Here is a 16021-nt window from a genome sequence, read left to right as displayed (position 1 = left end):
TTGCTAGTCACAGTATTCAAAAGATTAATTCTCAGTTCCTGAAAACTCCAGAATAATCCCAGAGCGTTGCCTGATCTAAACCTTAATCCTCGAGGCTTTGTGAATGGAAGCAAAGGACACAGATTTTGGGCTGCAATTTTAAAGCCCTTTCTACAGAAGCTTTGCTGATTTTTCTTTCTTTTGTCCCTAATCATATCTATAAAATGTATTTTCCTAAAAAGACATGTACTATAGTCCACCCATCTCATGCTGAATTTTGCAGTGAATGATTCGACATGATCGTGAAATAATAGGAAAGACAGCCCAATGGTCTATGACTCTCAGTTTTAGAAAAGTGAAAACTTAAGCTTATTTCTGTACATATCAAAACAGAACATTTCTGGATCAACAAGTTTGGCCCTGAGCTCTGTCGCTGCCCTTCAATATACAGCAGTAGCATCTACATTTCACCAGGTGGCAGATGGTGACTGTGGTTGGCCATTATAAGTCCCCAAGAAAAAAACCTCTCGTGTTGACGGTTCACAGCTGTTACCCAGTAATATTCAGTCACAATCTTGGTCCAAGCTGCTCTCTCAGTGACAAGACAGCATTTCCACAGGTGGGATTTGATCCTGCGCCTGTGATTCTTAACACATTGAGCCCCACATTTTCCCTTTGGCACTGAGAGCAGTTCACCAGGCTTTTCTGCAGTGGCAATGGTGCCAGACTGGCTCCACAGAGGTATAGAGTTCAAGTCCAAGGACCAAGTTCTAGAAGTGTGGTAATTTGTGGATGGAGACCATAGGGGAAATATTGTGCATAAAGCTATCAGATTCTCAAAATAAATCCATTTGGTTCATAAATGTCTAAAATGGTCTGAATCACACTGGATTTCATTCACTCACTGTGGTTAATGTCTTCTAAAATAGTCTTACGAACAACCAGTCTCGCTATGATTTAAACCATCATTTCAAGACAAGAGCATCAAACAATCTGCTGGAGGAACTCAGTGGGTTGAGCAGCATCAATAGGAGGAAAGGAATTGTTGACGATTCGGATGCAGTTTCAACCCAAAACATCAACAATTCCTTTCCTCCCACAGACGCTGCTCAACCCGCTGAGTTCCTCTAGCAAATTGTTTGTTGCTCCAGATTCCAGCATCTGTAGTCTCAAGACAGGAAATGGTCAACTATTCACTGATGAAGACAAGTCTCAAGGCAACCAGATATGATCAGTTAAGATATGATCAAATCCAGATGAAAAGTCTTGACTTGAAATGTCGACTGTCCATTTCCCTCCACAGATGCTGCCTTACCCGTTGAGTCCCTCCACCAGCTCATTTTTTACTCCAGCTTTCAGCATCTGCAGTCTCTTGTGTCTCCATGATCAATTAATATAAGCCCTTGTAATTGTCCCCCCGCCCCTATTCCCAAACTAAATAAAAGTAAATTGGAGGTGAATAGCTCTGCTTCCACAAGCCATTCACAGAACATAGAACACAGAACATTACAGCACACTACATGCCCTTCGGCACACAATGTTGTGCTGACGTGTTATCCTGCTCAAAGATCTATCTAACCCTTCCCTCCCACAGAGCTCACCATTTCTCTATCATTCATGTGGCTATCTAAGAGTTTCTTAAATGTCCATAATGTATCTGCCCCCACAACCTCTGCCAGCAGTGCGTTCCATGCACCCACTACTCTCTGTGTAAAAAACTTACCCCTGACATCCCCCTTATACCTTCCTCCAATCACCTTAAAATTATGTCCCCTCATGTTAGCCATTGTTGCCCTGGGAAAAAGTCTGACTGTCCACTCGATCTATGCCTCTTATCATCTTGTACACCTCTATCAAGTCACCTCTTATCCTCCTTTTCTCCAAAGAGAAAAGCCCCAGCTCGCTCGACCTATCCTCATAAGACATGCTCTCCAATCCTGGCAGCATCCTGGTAAATCTCTGCACCCTCTCTAATGCTTCCACATCCTTCCTATAATGAGGCGACCAGAACTGAACACAATACTCCAAGTACACAATACTCCAACTTCACATGAATATTGCAGAGCTGGGATATCTCCTCCTCCTGATTAACCCCTTCCTCAAACCGGCACCAATCCCTCTCTGATAGTTGCAATATACTGGGCTGAAGAAGCTTCCAGTGCTGCACTTTGAGTACCAGTGTGCTGAGAATCTTCCCCTCTTCATTTTCACCAGCTGCCGCTGCTTGGAGCAGGGATAAAACTTCATGGGAAGAGGGTGTTGGATGACCTTCGGCCATTCCATGATCGGATGGAGGAATGCTTCAAGCAGCTAAAGATCAAAGTAGAGAAGGAGTATGGAACAAGGGAGCTGGTAAGAGGACTCGAATCAAGGTAACATGGTTCATTTCTGGCAGAAATGAGCAACGTCCCAGGACTTTTCCTCTGCTGGATTTTCTGTCACACACCAGTGGTGGAGAGGGGGCTGAGTACATGAGGCAGGGGACATTGCTCTTGGGTCCTCATGCTGACCCTGTCCTGACAGTGGAGATTGTTATAGCACCACAGCTTTATAATAACAAGCTCTCAATTCTTTTTATATATTGGCCAAGGGACATGATTTAAGGTGCCCCAGTAGTCCACAACCCCATTGCAATCTTGTTTGGCTCCACTTTTCAAACATCTGAATAGAGCTTTGTGAATTTTGTGTAATGAAGGTGCTGATATGTTTGCAGAGAATTCCCCAGCTCAGTATCCCCACTTTTTTGGTCCGAGGCTGAATATAGACCAGGACACCAGGAGGTGCTCCCGCTCTTTATCAATTAGTGGAGCACACATTTTTGCAGCCAACCTAAAGGGCCAGGCCATGTCTTGCTTTATTGAGATGTATCACCAACAGTGTGGCACTCAGTCAGTACTGCACGGCATTGCCAGCCAAGATTATGGGATCAAGTCTCCAAAATGGGAATTCTGACAAAGAGATGACAGTCTTATCAATCCAAAGTCGACTACCCCAACTTCACACAGCTGCTTTCTCTCCTGGATTTGTCCTACAGCCAGATATGGATGACAAAAGGACAAGTCGGCCAAGATCCATGCTGAGGTCCTACCGACAGGTGTCCATGATCTCTCTCTGCTCCATCAACATCGAAGGCAGCACGTCAACCAAAGGGAATGCCGACGGGTAAGGCACAGCAATGACTGCATTGCCATTTCTGCTATTGGCAGTAGTTGATCATCACACTATTAAATGTTAGCTTTGAAGAAACTCAGCCTCTTTTTGGCTATGTGCATTCATATTCTGAAAATATAAGATTGCAAAAAGACTTGTCAGAGTCCTCAAACTCTGAAAATCGTGGATTAATATCTATAAATTATTGAGAGAATCAGACGCATAGAAGCCCTAGAATTTATACAAAGGACAATGGGAGAGAAAGACATCCTTCTGTAATCGGACCCATCTATGTACTCTCACCATGTCCTTCATTCACCATACCTTACACTTCCCCAACCTGTGCCTCACTCAGAGATCACCACAATATCCTTCCTTCCCAGCCCCCAGTCTAAAACGACACCCCAGCGTCTAGACCATCCCACATTCCGCCCACCCTATCCCACACTCTCCGCCCCATCCCACACTCCCACACCCACCCCATCCCACACCCTCCCTATCAACACTTCCACACCCTCCCTATCAACGATCCCACACCCACCCTATCCCACACTCTCCACCCCATCCCACACCCTCCCTATCAACACTCCCACACTCACCCCATCCCACACTCCCTGCACCACCCCACACTCCCACACCCACCCCATCCCACACCCTCCCTATCAACACTTACACACCAACCCCACACTCCCACACTCACCCCATCCCAGACCCTCCCTATCACCATTGCCACACCCACCCCACACTCCCACACCCACCCCATCCCACACTCCCACTGGGCACAAATTCTGCCACTCCCACCCACTCACCTAATCCTTCACTTCCACACTCCTCTCACCCCACACACCCAGGCAGTTCCACACCCCTGGCCCACCCTGCCATCCTAGCTTCTCATCCGGTCACTCTTTTTATCTTCAAATTCATCCAATTATCTCTTGAGCCCATTGAAATAATCCACTTCTAACTGCTCTCCCTACCCTGCTCCTGAATTCCCTACTCAGCCCAGGTTCCCTAACTCCTGACATTGCAGAACAGTTTTATCACAGCTCTAGTTCCAACATGTGATCGAAGGTGCAGGCCAACTTCTGAACTGTAACTGATGGAGTCAAGGGGCTTGGAGTCTGCATTTTATGACAAGCCACCTGTCCACAAAATGTGTAGCTGCTTCCCATCGGTTCTGGCAGGGAAGGATTATCCATGTCCGCCACCTCCTAATGGTCACCTTTCCTGAACTTGGACCTGGATGGTGCCAGGTATCCAGGCACTATCCACAGCTACAGGAGGATTAATATTATTGATGATGCTCTGCAGAGGCAAATAGCCTGCTTGTGTTCACCAAATGGTCTCACAAAGCATTTTACTGGCTAGCCCAAGTAAAATTGTGTGAACAGGAAATAAGGTTTTGTTGAGAGCAGGAATGTCCTCAGCATATGCTTAGTGAATTATTGCATTAGATGTCTTCCAAATAATAGCACCAAATATTTTAAAGTATCCACAGGGCTAACACAGTGCAGATACAATTGGGTCTGAATTGACAGTGAGTGAAAACAAGAAAGGTTTGTTCCAAAGCTACATGTTCGTCCACTGTATGTGGCCTACACATTGAAATTTCAACAATCTAACACCTCACAACATAACTACTTTCTCACTACCAGTACCCATCCCCTCAAAGCTAGTAACCACTCCTCACAACCAATAATCACCCATTCACAGTCAGTAACCATACTTTACTACCAGTAACCATATCCCACAACCAGTAACCACCCTACACAACCAGTAACCTACCCCCTTACAACTAGTAACCATGCCTCACAACCAGTATACAACCTTACAACCAATAACCACTCCCACAGAGGCAGTAACCACCCACTTACAACCACTAATCACCCCTCACAACCAGTAACCCACAGCCTCATCACCAGTTACCATCTGCTCACAGTCAGTAACCATACCCTCACAACCAGTACCCAACCACTTACAATCAGTACCCAACCTCTTATAACCAGTAACCATATCTTCACAGCTGGTAACTACCCCAGCTCCAAACAACTCAACATTTTGAGAACTATCTGGAAATTGTGATAATGTGGGACAACATTTTTGTCTGGTCCTCAGTTCAGTTTAAATAAAGAAATATCTAGTTAAGGAGATGTACTGTGAGTTGGACCAAGGTTGTGATTTTCCTTCTGTATACCTGTGTGCGTCTGATGCGCTGATGTGGGGAGAACTCCGAACACACACAGTGGGATACAGCAGCCACTTCCTGGACTATGGCCCACACATGAACGGTCCACATTGTCCATGTGGAAGCAGACTTCCATAGTGCCTGTGACACTTGCTTTAGTGATGCTTAAAGGAGACTCTCCTGGGATCTCAACCAGTGAAAGTCAGCGTTGGGATCCTGCCTCAGCTGGATATCTGTCATGCAATGTATTTACCTGGCTCTCCCTCACAAACCCACCCTCACTTGACGTGCCTGTAACCATCCTTCATGACTAGTAACCACCCCTCACAACCAGTAACCCACAGCAGGAGCAACCTCCATTCAACCTCAAAGCCTACTTCCCCCTCCCACAGGTCTGAGTGTCTGCCCCCACTGCTCCCAATTACTGACATTCATCCCAACCCTGCTGTGAACCACCCAGACCAATGCATTTATTGATCTAGTTTCAGCCTCTCAATCAATCATTCCTGGACCCTCTTTGAATCCCCAATCCTAACTCCTACAGCTAGGCCTTTCAGCCCATAACCCCCTCAATTAAATGTTGGTTGACCAACTGCAGAACTGCAGAACTCCTATTGAGCAAACCTAACACAAGTATCTTTCAACTTCTAGTCAAGGTACATGCATCACAGTGCTTACAGGTCTCATTTGCTTCTTTTCTGTGGAAGATGTTCCTTTATAATATGTCTTCAATATAACGCCTGCCATTTTCACTCTTGTCACCTTGAACTCCAAAAAGAATATCCAAAGCATCATGACTGTTGAACTCTTAATCCATTTGATTAACCAGTTAGGTGAAGATTAAATGTTTATTTGTACAATTAAAATCAACCGAGTAAGCTTGTGTGTTGCTTGTATCCTTCCAGCAGTATTAGTCCAGACAGCCCGAGACCAAAGACACCAATCCTGAAGGTGGAAGAGAAGGCATCCGATCGAGCCATCAAGGAGGAAGGGGAGATCAAACTAAGGAAGGAGAGAAAGCGGCAGAAGAGGAGCAGTGTGGTGTTTGCAGATAGCAAGACAGAGATGACAGAGTCAAAAAGGGTAAGCAGTACAGGCAGCTTACATTTCTGAAGAGCCACAGTGCAGGAAAGAGAAAGAGAAACTAGCTTTACATAATCCTGTTCCTCTATCAGGTACCATGCTGAGCAGTGTCAGCACACAACCATTGAAGTCTACACCACTGGAAACAGGCATGATATAATCCAACTTGTAGGCAAAGAGATTATATTTTTGAAAGGAGGCATCCAGTTCATATCCTCAACTGTTACACACAGTCCAAACTCCAATCAACGGCAACTCAAGGTGCCAGCAAAATAATTCACCCCAAATCTTCATAAACCCACATCCATGCCGTCTGCCTTGAATCAACATCAGTTGAATTTCACTCCCTGTTCTGAGTACCTGTCAGTCCCATACATCTACAAGTTGAAACCTCGTACAGTAACTCTGTGACCATGTATTTTGAATCAGGTCCAAGCTGCCCATACCAATGAGCCTTCACTTGGCACCTATTGCACACTGGTGTGGGAATGGAAGATGCTACAAAACTTCTCGTTTAATTTATGAACTAAAATTGCACTGATGATGTGGAATAAATTGAGTTGATGTCCTTATTGAAGAGATGATCAAGAAACAATATAGTAGTGATGTTTAAATTCATGCACAGCTGGAGTAACTGAGGAGAAAGGTTCCAGTGGGTTTGGGGTTGCTAACCAGAAGGTATGGACTTTAGTTGATTAGCAGAAGAATCAGAGATGATATGAAAACCTTTTCTTTGTAACGAATCGTCAGTTAATCTCTGGAGGAAGTCAGCAGGTCGAGCAGCATCTGTCACTGGGTAAGGAGTTGTCCTGATGCAGGGTTTTGAGCCGAAATGTCAACAATTCCTCTCCCCCCACAGATGCTGCTCGACCCATTGAGTTCCTCCAGCAGATTGTCCAGATTCCAACATTTGCAGTCTCTTGTGTCTCTATATAATGAATGATTTGGATACTATGCCTGACAGGATGGAGAGTAATAATTCAATAGCAGTATTCAAAAGGGAAAAGGACACAAATGTGAAGGAAAAAATTTGGTATTGGTATGAGGAAAGCACTGTTTGCGAGAATAACCAGACTGGTCTTCAGCAAGGGTATACATTCAATGGGTTAAGTATCCTCCATAGGTGCTATTGTTTTCCATAATCCATTGCTGACTTCTGTCTGGCCCTATGGGTCTGAAACATTGCCTGGAAGAGATACATGCTGTTGGGAATCATCAATGGAACTGAAAAGTGGAAGTACGATTTATAGACAGGACAAAAGTCCCAACGCTAGCTGAATATGAACTGGATTATACAGTCTCATTGACTCTTCCATACCTTAAGTTTTCTCAATTGACCATGTATTTACTTGGCTTTTACTTGCAAACCTACCCCCACTCGACATGCCATTTGTGTGTATAGTGTTAAATAAAAGGAAAAATACCAGCACCAATGAAAAGCAATGATGAGTTTCTAACGATCTCAACCAGTTCTTACTGCTCGAAAAACTGGTTTACAGTTCAACATCACTTGACAATACCATCCAAAGGCCATGGCTTGGTTGCTATGGGAACCAGGGAAATGTTGTTTTGCTGCGACATAGTGGACTATTGATGAGGATGGGGCTGGAGCACATTGCAAAGTAAGGCTTTACTCTCTGCCCTTGGAGTGTTTGCCAGGACAATGTAGAGGGGGCTTTACTTTGTATTTCACCTGTGTAGTGAAGAAGTTTAGTTGTACAACCTGACAAAGAGTCACACACCTGGAACGTTGTCTAGTTCTTTTTCCACACATGCCACCTGACCTACTGAGCCTTCTCAGCATTTTCTGTTTTTACTGTATTTCATAATTCTGTCAACTGCAGTTTTTCTGAAAATTTCATTTACTCAGCAATCTGCCTTGGCACATTGGGTGGCACATTGTAGCGGGAGCTTGCTTTGCACTTAACTGCAAAGTTCTTGATCTTGGATCATTTGATATTGGGACTGATGGATTGAGATAAAAAAGGGCCTCCTTTAACATGACTGTATATATTTTCTCTAATGAACACTGTATTCATAACAACCCCCACCCTATCTACCACACCCCTAACCTCTTGACATGAGTGTCTTTTGTCATTTTTAGCTGTCAAGGAAGCAGGAGTTTATGAGTGACACAAACCTGTCAGACCAGGTTGAGAAGCATCCAACTTCAATGCTGAAGCAGATGAGTTTTGCCAGCAGATCGATGCCAACAATCCCAGGTACTGTATAGAGAAATAAAAGCACTAACAATGTGGCTGTAAATAAAAAACCCACTGTCCTCTTAGTTAAGCACCGTGGGATTGGTGGATGAAAAACAACCAAAATCCATCTAATTTGCTTTCTCCTATCCCACCGGTCGAAACAATGCAACAATAGTGAGTTGGCAACAAATCACAGTGCACAATCTCAACTGATTCATCTGCAAGAGCTGTTGAAATGAAGCTGGAAAAGGTCAGTGGTGGAGAGCATTGTGAATTCAATCACAGGTCCAAAGTGACCAGACCTTCCCAAAAATGCTATACTTAGCAACTAATGTCTCAAATTAGTCATGTACAATTTCATGGTGAATTCACAAGGTGCTCCAAGGCCAAATATACTTTAAATGAAGTCAGCCCTAAATTCCAATCATCTTTATCCAGATATAAATGCCATCAAACAATGTGGTGTGTAATGTTTCAGAATAATCATTGGCCTGGCCACTGAAGGAACCATCCCTGATCTTCAACAAACTAACTCGATGGTTTAAATGCTCAACAGGTTAAACAATTGCTTAATTTAATATCACATCCAACTGATGGCATCTCTGGCAATGCAATGCTCCCTCAATGCTGCACTTTAAAATCAGGCAGCAGTTCACCACCATTTCCCTGCAGTTTGAACCTTCAAATTCTGATTCCAGGGATCCCAACTAAGCCAGAAGTGACAAAAGAAATGACACGGCAAAAGGCACAGTGATAATACCATTCCAGAATCCAGATAGCCAGCTCGGCTGTATGCTTTCAGGTTTTTGACAACCATGGCAATTGGTTATTCATGTAGAACTGAAGGCTTTTCACCAATTACTTCCCTTTAACAGAGGTCAGATTTCCATGATTTTTTAAAAATTCCTTTCCAGCTCTAATTTTTGCTGTGGCAAATGGAGGCGAGGAACAAAGCTTCGAGCAGAATGCGATGAAGAGGATGAGTCAACCGATGTTTGTGTTGGCTGCTGAGGAGAATGAGGGAGACAAAAAGGGCACCCTCAAAAGCAAAAAAGCTTCATTTTTTAAGAACCGGGTGAGTTGTTGCAAACTCAGACTGAATTTCATGGAATACTCATTCTTTGGCAAGTGATGTGTTATTGAGGAACAGGGCTTGTCACAATCAACTTCCATCACACTGAACGTAAGCAGCATCATGAACTAAGCAGGGTCTAGCCACATTAATATAGCAGGAGAGGCATCTCTAAGGCTTAAGCTCTCTATGTGCTTTGATAGAGAGTCATAACGAAGAAATTGTCAGACAAGAATAGAAGCCTGTTCAGCCATTCAATTAACTCATGGCTTATCTGTGTCTCGATACCATGTATCCATATTTGCTAATGCCCCTGGTTATCTTAAGAACATAAGAAATAGAAGCATGAGTCAGTCATTTGGCCTTCTGAACCTACTCCAACATTCAACATCATCCTTCCTGAGCTTCTACCTCAGTGCTATTTTCCTGCCTGTCCTCAAATCTCTTAATATCTGGAAATCTATTCATCTCCGTTTTGAATGAACTCAATGATCAGACCTCCACAGTCTTCTGGCGTTGATAATTCCAAAGATTTACCTCACAAGAAACCACTGATCTCAGTGTCAGTGGAGAGAGTCCCAAGTTGACATTTTGTGTGAAGAAATGATTCCTAATTATACTCCAGGGGTCTTCACATAGATAGCTGTGACTGGGTCAAAACTGCCCAAACTTCCCATCTCCAGCACCAAAGTGGCCACCTCAGGAATTGCCTAGATTTTATTTGTAACTCATATACTTCCTCACAACGCTGCGGCCATTCAGTCCATCACACTGTTCCCATCAGTCCCATTCCCCCATTTATTTTCCCTCTCTTGCATCAACTACTCTTCTAACTCTCCTGCCACCCACCTATGTTGAGGGCAATTTACAGTGGCCAACCAGCCAACCAACACGTCTGTAGGATGTGGGAGGAAACCAGAGCACCCAGAGGAAACCTACATGGTTGCAGGGACAATGTGCAGACAGCACCAGAGGTCAGGATTGTATCCTGACTCCTGGAGCTGTGAGGTAGCAGCAATAACTACTGTGCCACCTGGGAAGTTTTCACCTTTTGTGGGTATCCCAGCCCTTCCATTTTAGCATGTCCAGGGCATTTCACAGACACGTTCAGATGAAGGTACATTCACTGTGCTTTTGGGTTAGAAATTCCAGGAATAAGGCCTAGCAATGATGAAGGGCCAGCAATATAGTTCCAAGTCAGGATAGTGTGCGGCTTAGAAGGGCACCTGCAAGTGGTGGTGTACCAATGTGCCTGCTGGCCTTGTCCTTTTTGGTGGAGCAGCCAGCATAATCAAAGACCCCAGCCACCCACGTCATTCTCTCTTCTCCCCTCTCCCATCAGGCAGAAGATACAGGAGCCTGAGGGCACATACCCCCAGGCTCAAGGACAGCTTCTATCCCGTGATGATAAGATTATTGAACTTATACGATGAGATGGACTCTTGACCTCACAATCTAACTTGTTTTACCTTGCACCTTAATGTCTACCTGCAATGCACTTCCCTGTAGCTGTGACACTTCTGTTATTGTTTTTACCCTGTACTACCTCAATGCACTGTGTACTACCTCAATGCACTGTGTAATGAATTGATCTGTACGAACGGTATGCAAGACACGTTTTTCACTGTACCTCGGTACAAGTGACAATAATAAATCAATACCAATAGAGGTCACAGGTTTGGGAGATGCTATTGGATAACCTCAGCAAGTAACTACAGCCAATGTGTGCAAGTGGTGAAGGGAGTGAATGCTTAGAGTGGTGGAGGGAGCACCAGTCAAATAGCTTGGTTTGTCCTGTATGGCATTGAGATTCTTGAGTGCTGCTGGTCAAGTGAAGGAATTGCCTTAGAGATTCCTAATCATGCCTTTTGGATTGCAGGTAGATGTTGTGGGGGTCAGAAGCAGAATAACTTCTGCAGGATTCCCCAGTTTCTAGCCATGATGTTATGTGGCTGATTGAGTTAACTTTATTTTCAGTGATGACCATCAGATTGTTGATGGCGGGGGATTTACCAGCAACAGTATCTTTGAATGTCAAGGGAAGATGTTGGAGATAGTCATTGCTCTCATGTGCATCACACATTATCAGTTCATTCTACACAAGTGCCAGGTAATGATCTCTTCCACCAGAGAGGGTTCAACCATTTCCCCTTAATATTCAGATGTATTGCCATTGCTGATCCTCCACTACACTCATCCTGGGGGTCACTATCGACCAGAAGCTCAACTGGACCAGCTACATGAAAATGATAGCTACAATAACTGGTCTGAGGCTAGGTATCAACACACAAAGTGCTGGAGGAGCTCAGTGGGTCAGGCAGCATCCATGGAGGGAAATGGACAGTCGACGTTTTGAGTTGAAACCCTTCATCTGGACTGAAATAAAGAAGGGAGATATCCAGTATAAACAGGTGAAGGGAAGGGGTGGAGCAAGAGCTGGCAGGTGGATCCAGGTAATGGAGGAGAGTGGAGAGTGCAGTTGGGGGAGGGGAGAGTGGGAATAATGTCAGAAGCTGGGAGGTGATTGGTGGAAGGGTGAAGGGTCACATTCTGCATGGAGGTCAGTGACCAGTGGTGTACATCAGGGATCTGTTCTGGGACCCTTACTCTTTGTGATTTTTATAAACGACCTGGATGAGGAAGTGGAGGGGTGGGTTAGTAAGTTTGCGGATGACCCAAAGGTTGGAGGTGTTGTGGATAGTATGGAGGGCTGTCAGAGGTTACAGCGGGACGTAGATAGGATGCAAAGCTGGGCTGAGAAGTGGCAAATGGAGTTCAACCCAGATAAGTGTGAAGAGGTTCATTTTGGTAGGTCAAATATGATGGCAGAGTATAGTATTAATGGTAGGACTCTTGGCAGTGTGGAGGATCAGAGGGATCTTGGGGTCTGAGTCCATAGGACACTCAAAGCAGCTGCACAGGTTGACTCTGTGGTTAAGAAGGCATATGTGTATTGTCCTTCATCAATTGTGGAATTGAATTTACGAGCCAAGAGGTATTGTTGCAGCTATTTAGGACCCTGGTCAGACCTCACTTGGAGTACTGTGCTCAGTTCTGGTCGCCTCACTACAGGAAGGATGTGAAAGCCATAGAGAGGGTGCAGAGGAGATTTACAAGGATGCTGCCTGGATTGGGGAGCATGCCTTATGAAAGCAGGTTGAGGGAACTCAGCCTTTTCTCCTTGGAGCGACAGAGGATGAGGGGGGACCTGGTAGAGGTATATAAGATGTTGAGAGGTATTGATCGTGTTGATGGTCAGAGGCTTTTTCCCAGGGCTGAAATGGTTGCCGCAAGAGGACATGGGTTTAAGGTGCTGGGGAGTAGGTATAGAGGAGATGTCAGGGGTAAGTTTTTTTACTCAGAGAGTGGTGAGTGCGTGGAATGGGCTGCTGGCAACAGTGGTGGAGGCGGATACGATAGGGTCTTTTAAGAGACTTTTGGATAGGTACATGGAGCTGAGAAGAATGGAGGGCTATGGGTAAGCCCAGTAATTTCTAAGGCAGAGACATGTTCGGCACAGCTTTGTGGGCCGAAGGGCCTGAATTGTGCTGTAGGGTTTCTATGTTTCTATTTCTATGGAAGTGAGAGAGGGCATAAGGTGATGGAATCTGATGGGAGAGGAAGGTGGAGCATGGAAGAGTGGGGGGGGGGGGGGAGGAAACACCGGATGAGTGTATAGGTGATGGGCAGATGGAGATGGTGGGGGAGGGGACAGAGATAGGATGATGGTGGCCAGTTGGATCAGAAGAAAAGAAAAAAAGAGGGAAAGGGGCAGAGGGGGAGCGGTTACTAGAACTTTGAGAATTCGATGTTCATGCTGCTAGGTTGGACACTGCCCATTTGGAAGATGAGGTGTTGTTCCTCTAATTTACGTCTAAATCAGGTACCTTGCTTTGAGTGAGTCACCTCCCAAGCATGCAAAACCTTTCAACCATCTACAGATCATGTCAGGAGTGTGATGGCATACCCTCCACAGGATGAGTGCACTTCCAACAGCAGTCATCCATGAAAAGCAGTCCGCTTGACCGGCACCCCTTCCACCCTGCCATCCCTCCTCACTGACACTCTGCAGTTATGGTGTCTGGTATTTACAGGGAGCATGCACCAACTTTCCAACACAATTTTGACAACTCCATCCAAGCCTGGGATTTCCACTACCAAGGACAAGGGCAGCAGGTGCATGGGAGCACTTCAACTTACGGTTCCCTTCCAAGTTTCTTGATTTGAAACTGCATCACCATTCCCCCAAATCCAGGCCCTGGAACTCCCTTCCCAACATGACTGTGAAAGTACCTTCACCAGATGGGCTAAAGCAGCTCATGAATGTGGCTCACGGTCATCTTCTCTGGATGAGTTTGGGGATGACCATAGAATACCATTCTCTGCCAGTGATGTCCAGATCCCATCAATAAATAATTGAAATCACAGTAGCTCCATAGAGTTATACAGCATGGAAATAGGCCCTTCGGCCCAACTCACCCATGCTGACCAAGTTGCCTACCTGAGAAGGTCTCATTTGCCTGCATTTGGCCCATATCCTTCTGAACCTTTCCTATCCATGAACATATCCAAATATCTTTTAAATATTGTAATTTTACCTGCCTCTACCACTTCCTCCAGCGGCTCGTTTCATGTACCCACCAGCCTCTGTGTGAAAAACTTGCCCCTCGGATCCCTTTAAATCTTTCCCCTCTCACCTTTAACCTATGCCCTCTCGTTTTAGACTCCCCTACCCTGGGAAAAAGACTGTGACCTTTCACCTTACCTATGTCCCTCATGATTTTATATCTCTATAAGGTCACCCCTCAGCCTCCTACACTCCAGCGGAAAAAGCCCCCACCTATCCAGTCTCTCCTTATAACTTAAGCCCTCCAGTCCTGGTAACATTCTTGTGAAACTTTTCTGCACCCTTTCTAGCTTAATGACATATTTCTATAGCTAGATGACCAGAACTGCACACAATACTCCAAGTGCAGTCTCACCGGCATCTTGTACACTTGTAACAAGATGTCTCAAATCTTGCACTCAGTGCCTTGACCAATGAAGGCAAGCATGTCCAATGCCTTCTTCCGACCTGTGTCACCACTTTTAGGGAACTATGTACTTGTACCCCTCGGTCTTTCTGTTCTGCAACACTTACCATTTACTGTGTAAGTCCTGCTCTGGTTTAACTTGCCAAAATGCAACATTTCATACTTGTCCCTCTGCTATTCCTTGGCCCAGTTTCAGTTGATCCAGATCCTGTTGTAATCTTAGATAATCTTTTTCACTGTCTACTGCACCACCAATTTTGGTGAAATACAAATGTGGAGGAAATGCTATAAAGGAATGAAGAATTCAAGCTGTTGTGTCTTCCACCTTAATCGTTTACTTCAGAAATATGACTGATTTTTTTTGTCTTCTTGCAGCTGAGCTCAAAAAGCTCAGAAGACAAGTAATCCAGGGATAAGTTTCCTCTACGGGTCCATGAATGGGGTTGGTTAGTATGGCCTGCCTGATTCCAAGGAAACATAGCACTTGTCACAGTCGTCTCACTGCAAACAGAAAAACAGTTCTAAACCTCATTGGTGCATCTTTCATTCAACCCACTGAACTTTATTTTTGTTTTAAAAGCTCGTGTTCAGTAACATTAGCCCAAGTCTGCTGGGATTCTGACGAATCAATCGTGTTGAAAGATTCCGGCGTGGTTGGGCCTCTCATATAATATTCATCTTCCAGAGGAAACAAGGATTACTATGGCAACACAAAGTCAGCAATTATTTCAGTGGTACACTTGGACAAAGTCAATTCCCAAAGGCTTTGGGAATCTAAAGCATGAAATCCATGTGAGTCCATGTTGTTTCAAGATCTAAGCTGAGGCCAAAATTTGTTAATTTCACATTATTTCTCGGTACTGATTAAAATCATACTGTCTGATCACAATGTCTCTGCTTCCAAGAGTTTGTAACTTGTGGCTGTCGGTTAGGCTTTGGCAGATGGATGGGACATTTCTCAAACTATGAATGGTGCTACGTCCAATTTGTGAAAGGCAACTTCTGTGCCTTAATTGGCCAGGTAGCAGGTCAGCTAAGAACATGGAACATGGTGATTGGTGGAGGCCATTTGGACTTCATTCCTTTAGATCACACCTGGTCTGCAGCTCAATCTCATGTTCCTGACTTTGTTTCATTTCCCTTAATGTCAGCCTGAGAAATATCCAGGAATCTCAGTCCCAACAGCTCAGACTGATACCCAGCATCTGAACCTTTAAAGGAGGAGAGCTCACCATTCCCCAGACAAAAGTATTCCCTGTTTTCCCTCCAGAATATTCCAGCCCTGATTATCATCTTATTCTTGAATTTTTTCCCA

At 44.7% G+C, this 16021-nt stretch overlaps 1 protein-coding gene across 2 annotated transcripts in view; it reads left to right on the top strand.

The window, feature by feature from the left end:
* Positions 1–15590, top strand: part of LOC127569055 (dedicator of cytokinesis protein 2-like) — a 528829-nt gene extending 513239 nt beyond the window's left edge. Inside the window, exons 47-52 of one of the 2 annotated variants that reach the window (XM_052013336.1) lie at positions 2194–2331; positions 3014–3141; positions 6220–6397; positions 8502–8619; positions 9516–9676; positions 15082–15590. In XM_052013336.1, coding sequence (XP_051869296.1) covers positions 2194–2331; positions 3014–3141; positions 6220–6397; positions 8502–8619; positions 9516–9676; positions 15082–15111 — 753 coding nt within the window. In that variant the 3' untranslated portion in view covers positions 15112–15590. The remainder of the gene's footprint in view (positions 1–2193; positions 2332–3013; positions 3142–6219; positions 6398–8501; positions 8620–9515; positions 9677–15081) is intronic. The other variant, XM_052013337.1, reaches the window with a different exon arrangement.
* Positions 15591–16021: the final 431 nt, after the last annotated feature.

This window comes from Pristis pectinata, chromosome 4 (assembly GCF_009764475.1).
Source record: "Pristis pectinata isolate sPriPec2 chromosome 4, sPriPec2.1.pri, whole genome shotgun sequence".
In the NCBI taxonomy this organism is placed as follows: domain Eukaryota; kingdom Metazoa; phylum Chordata; class Chondrichthyes; order Rhinopristiformes; family Pristidae; genus Pristis; species Pristis pectinata.
Note: the sequence above shows the minus strand (reverse complement) of the source record. Positions and strands in the feature narration are given on the sequence as shown.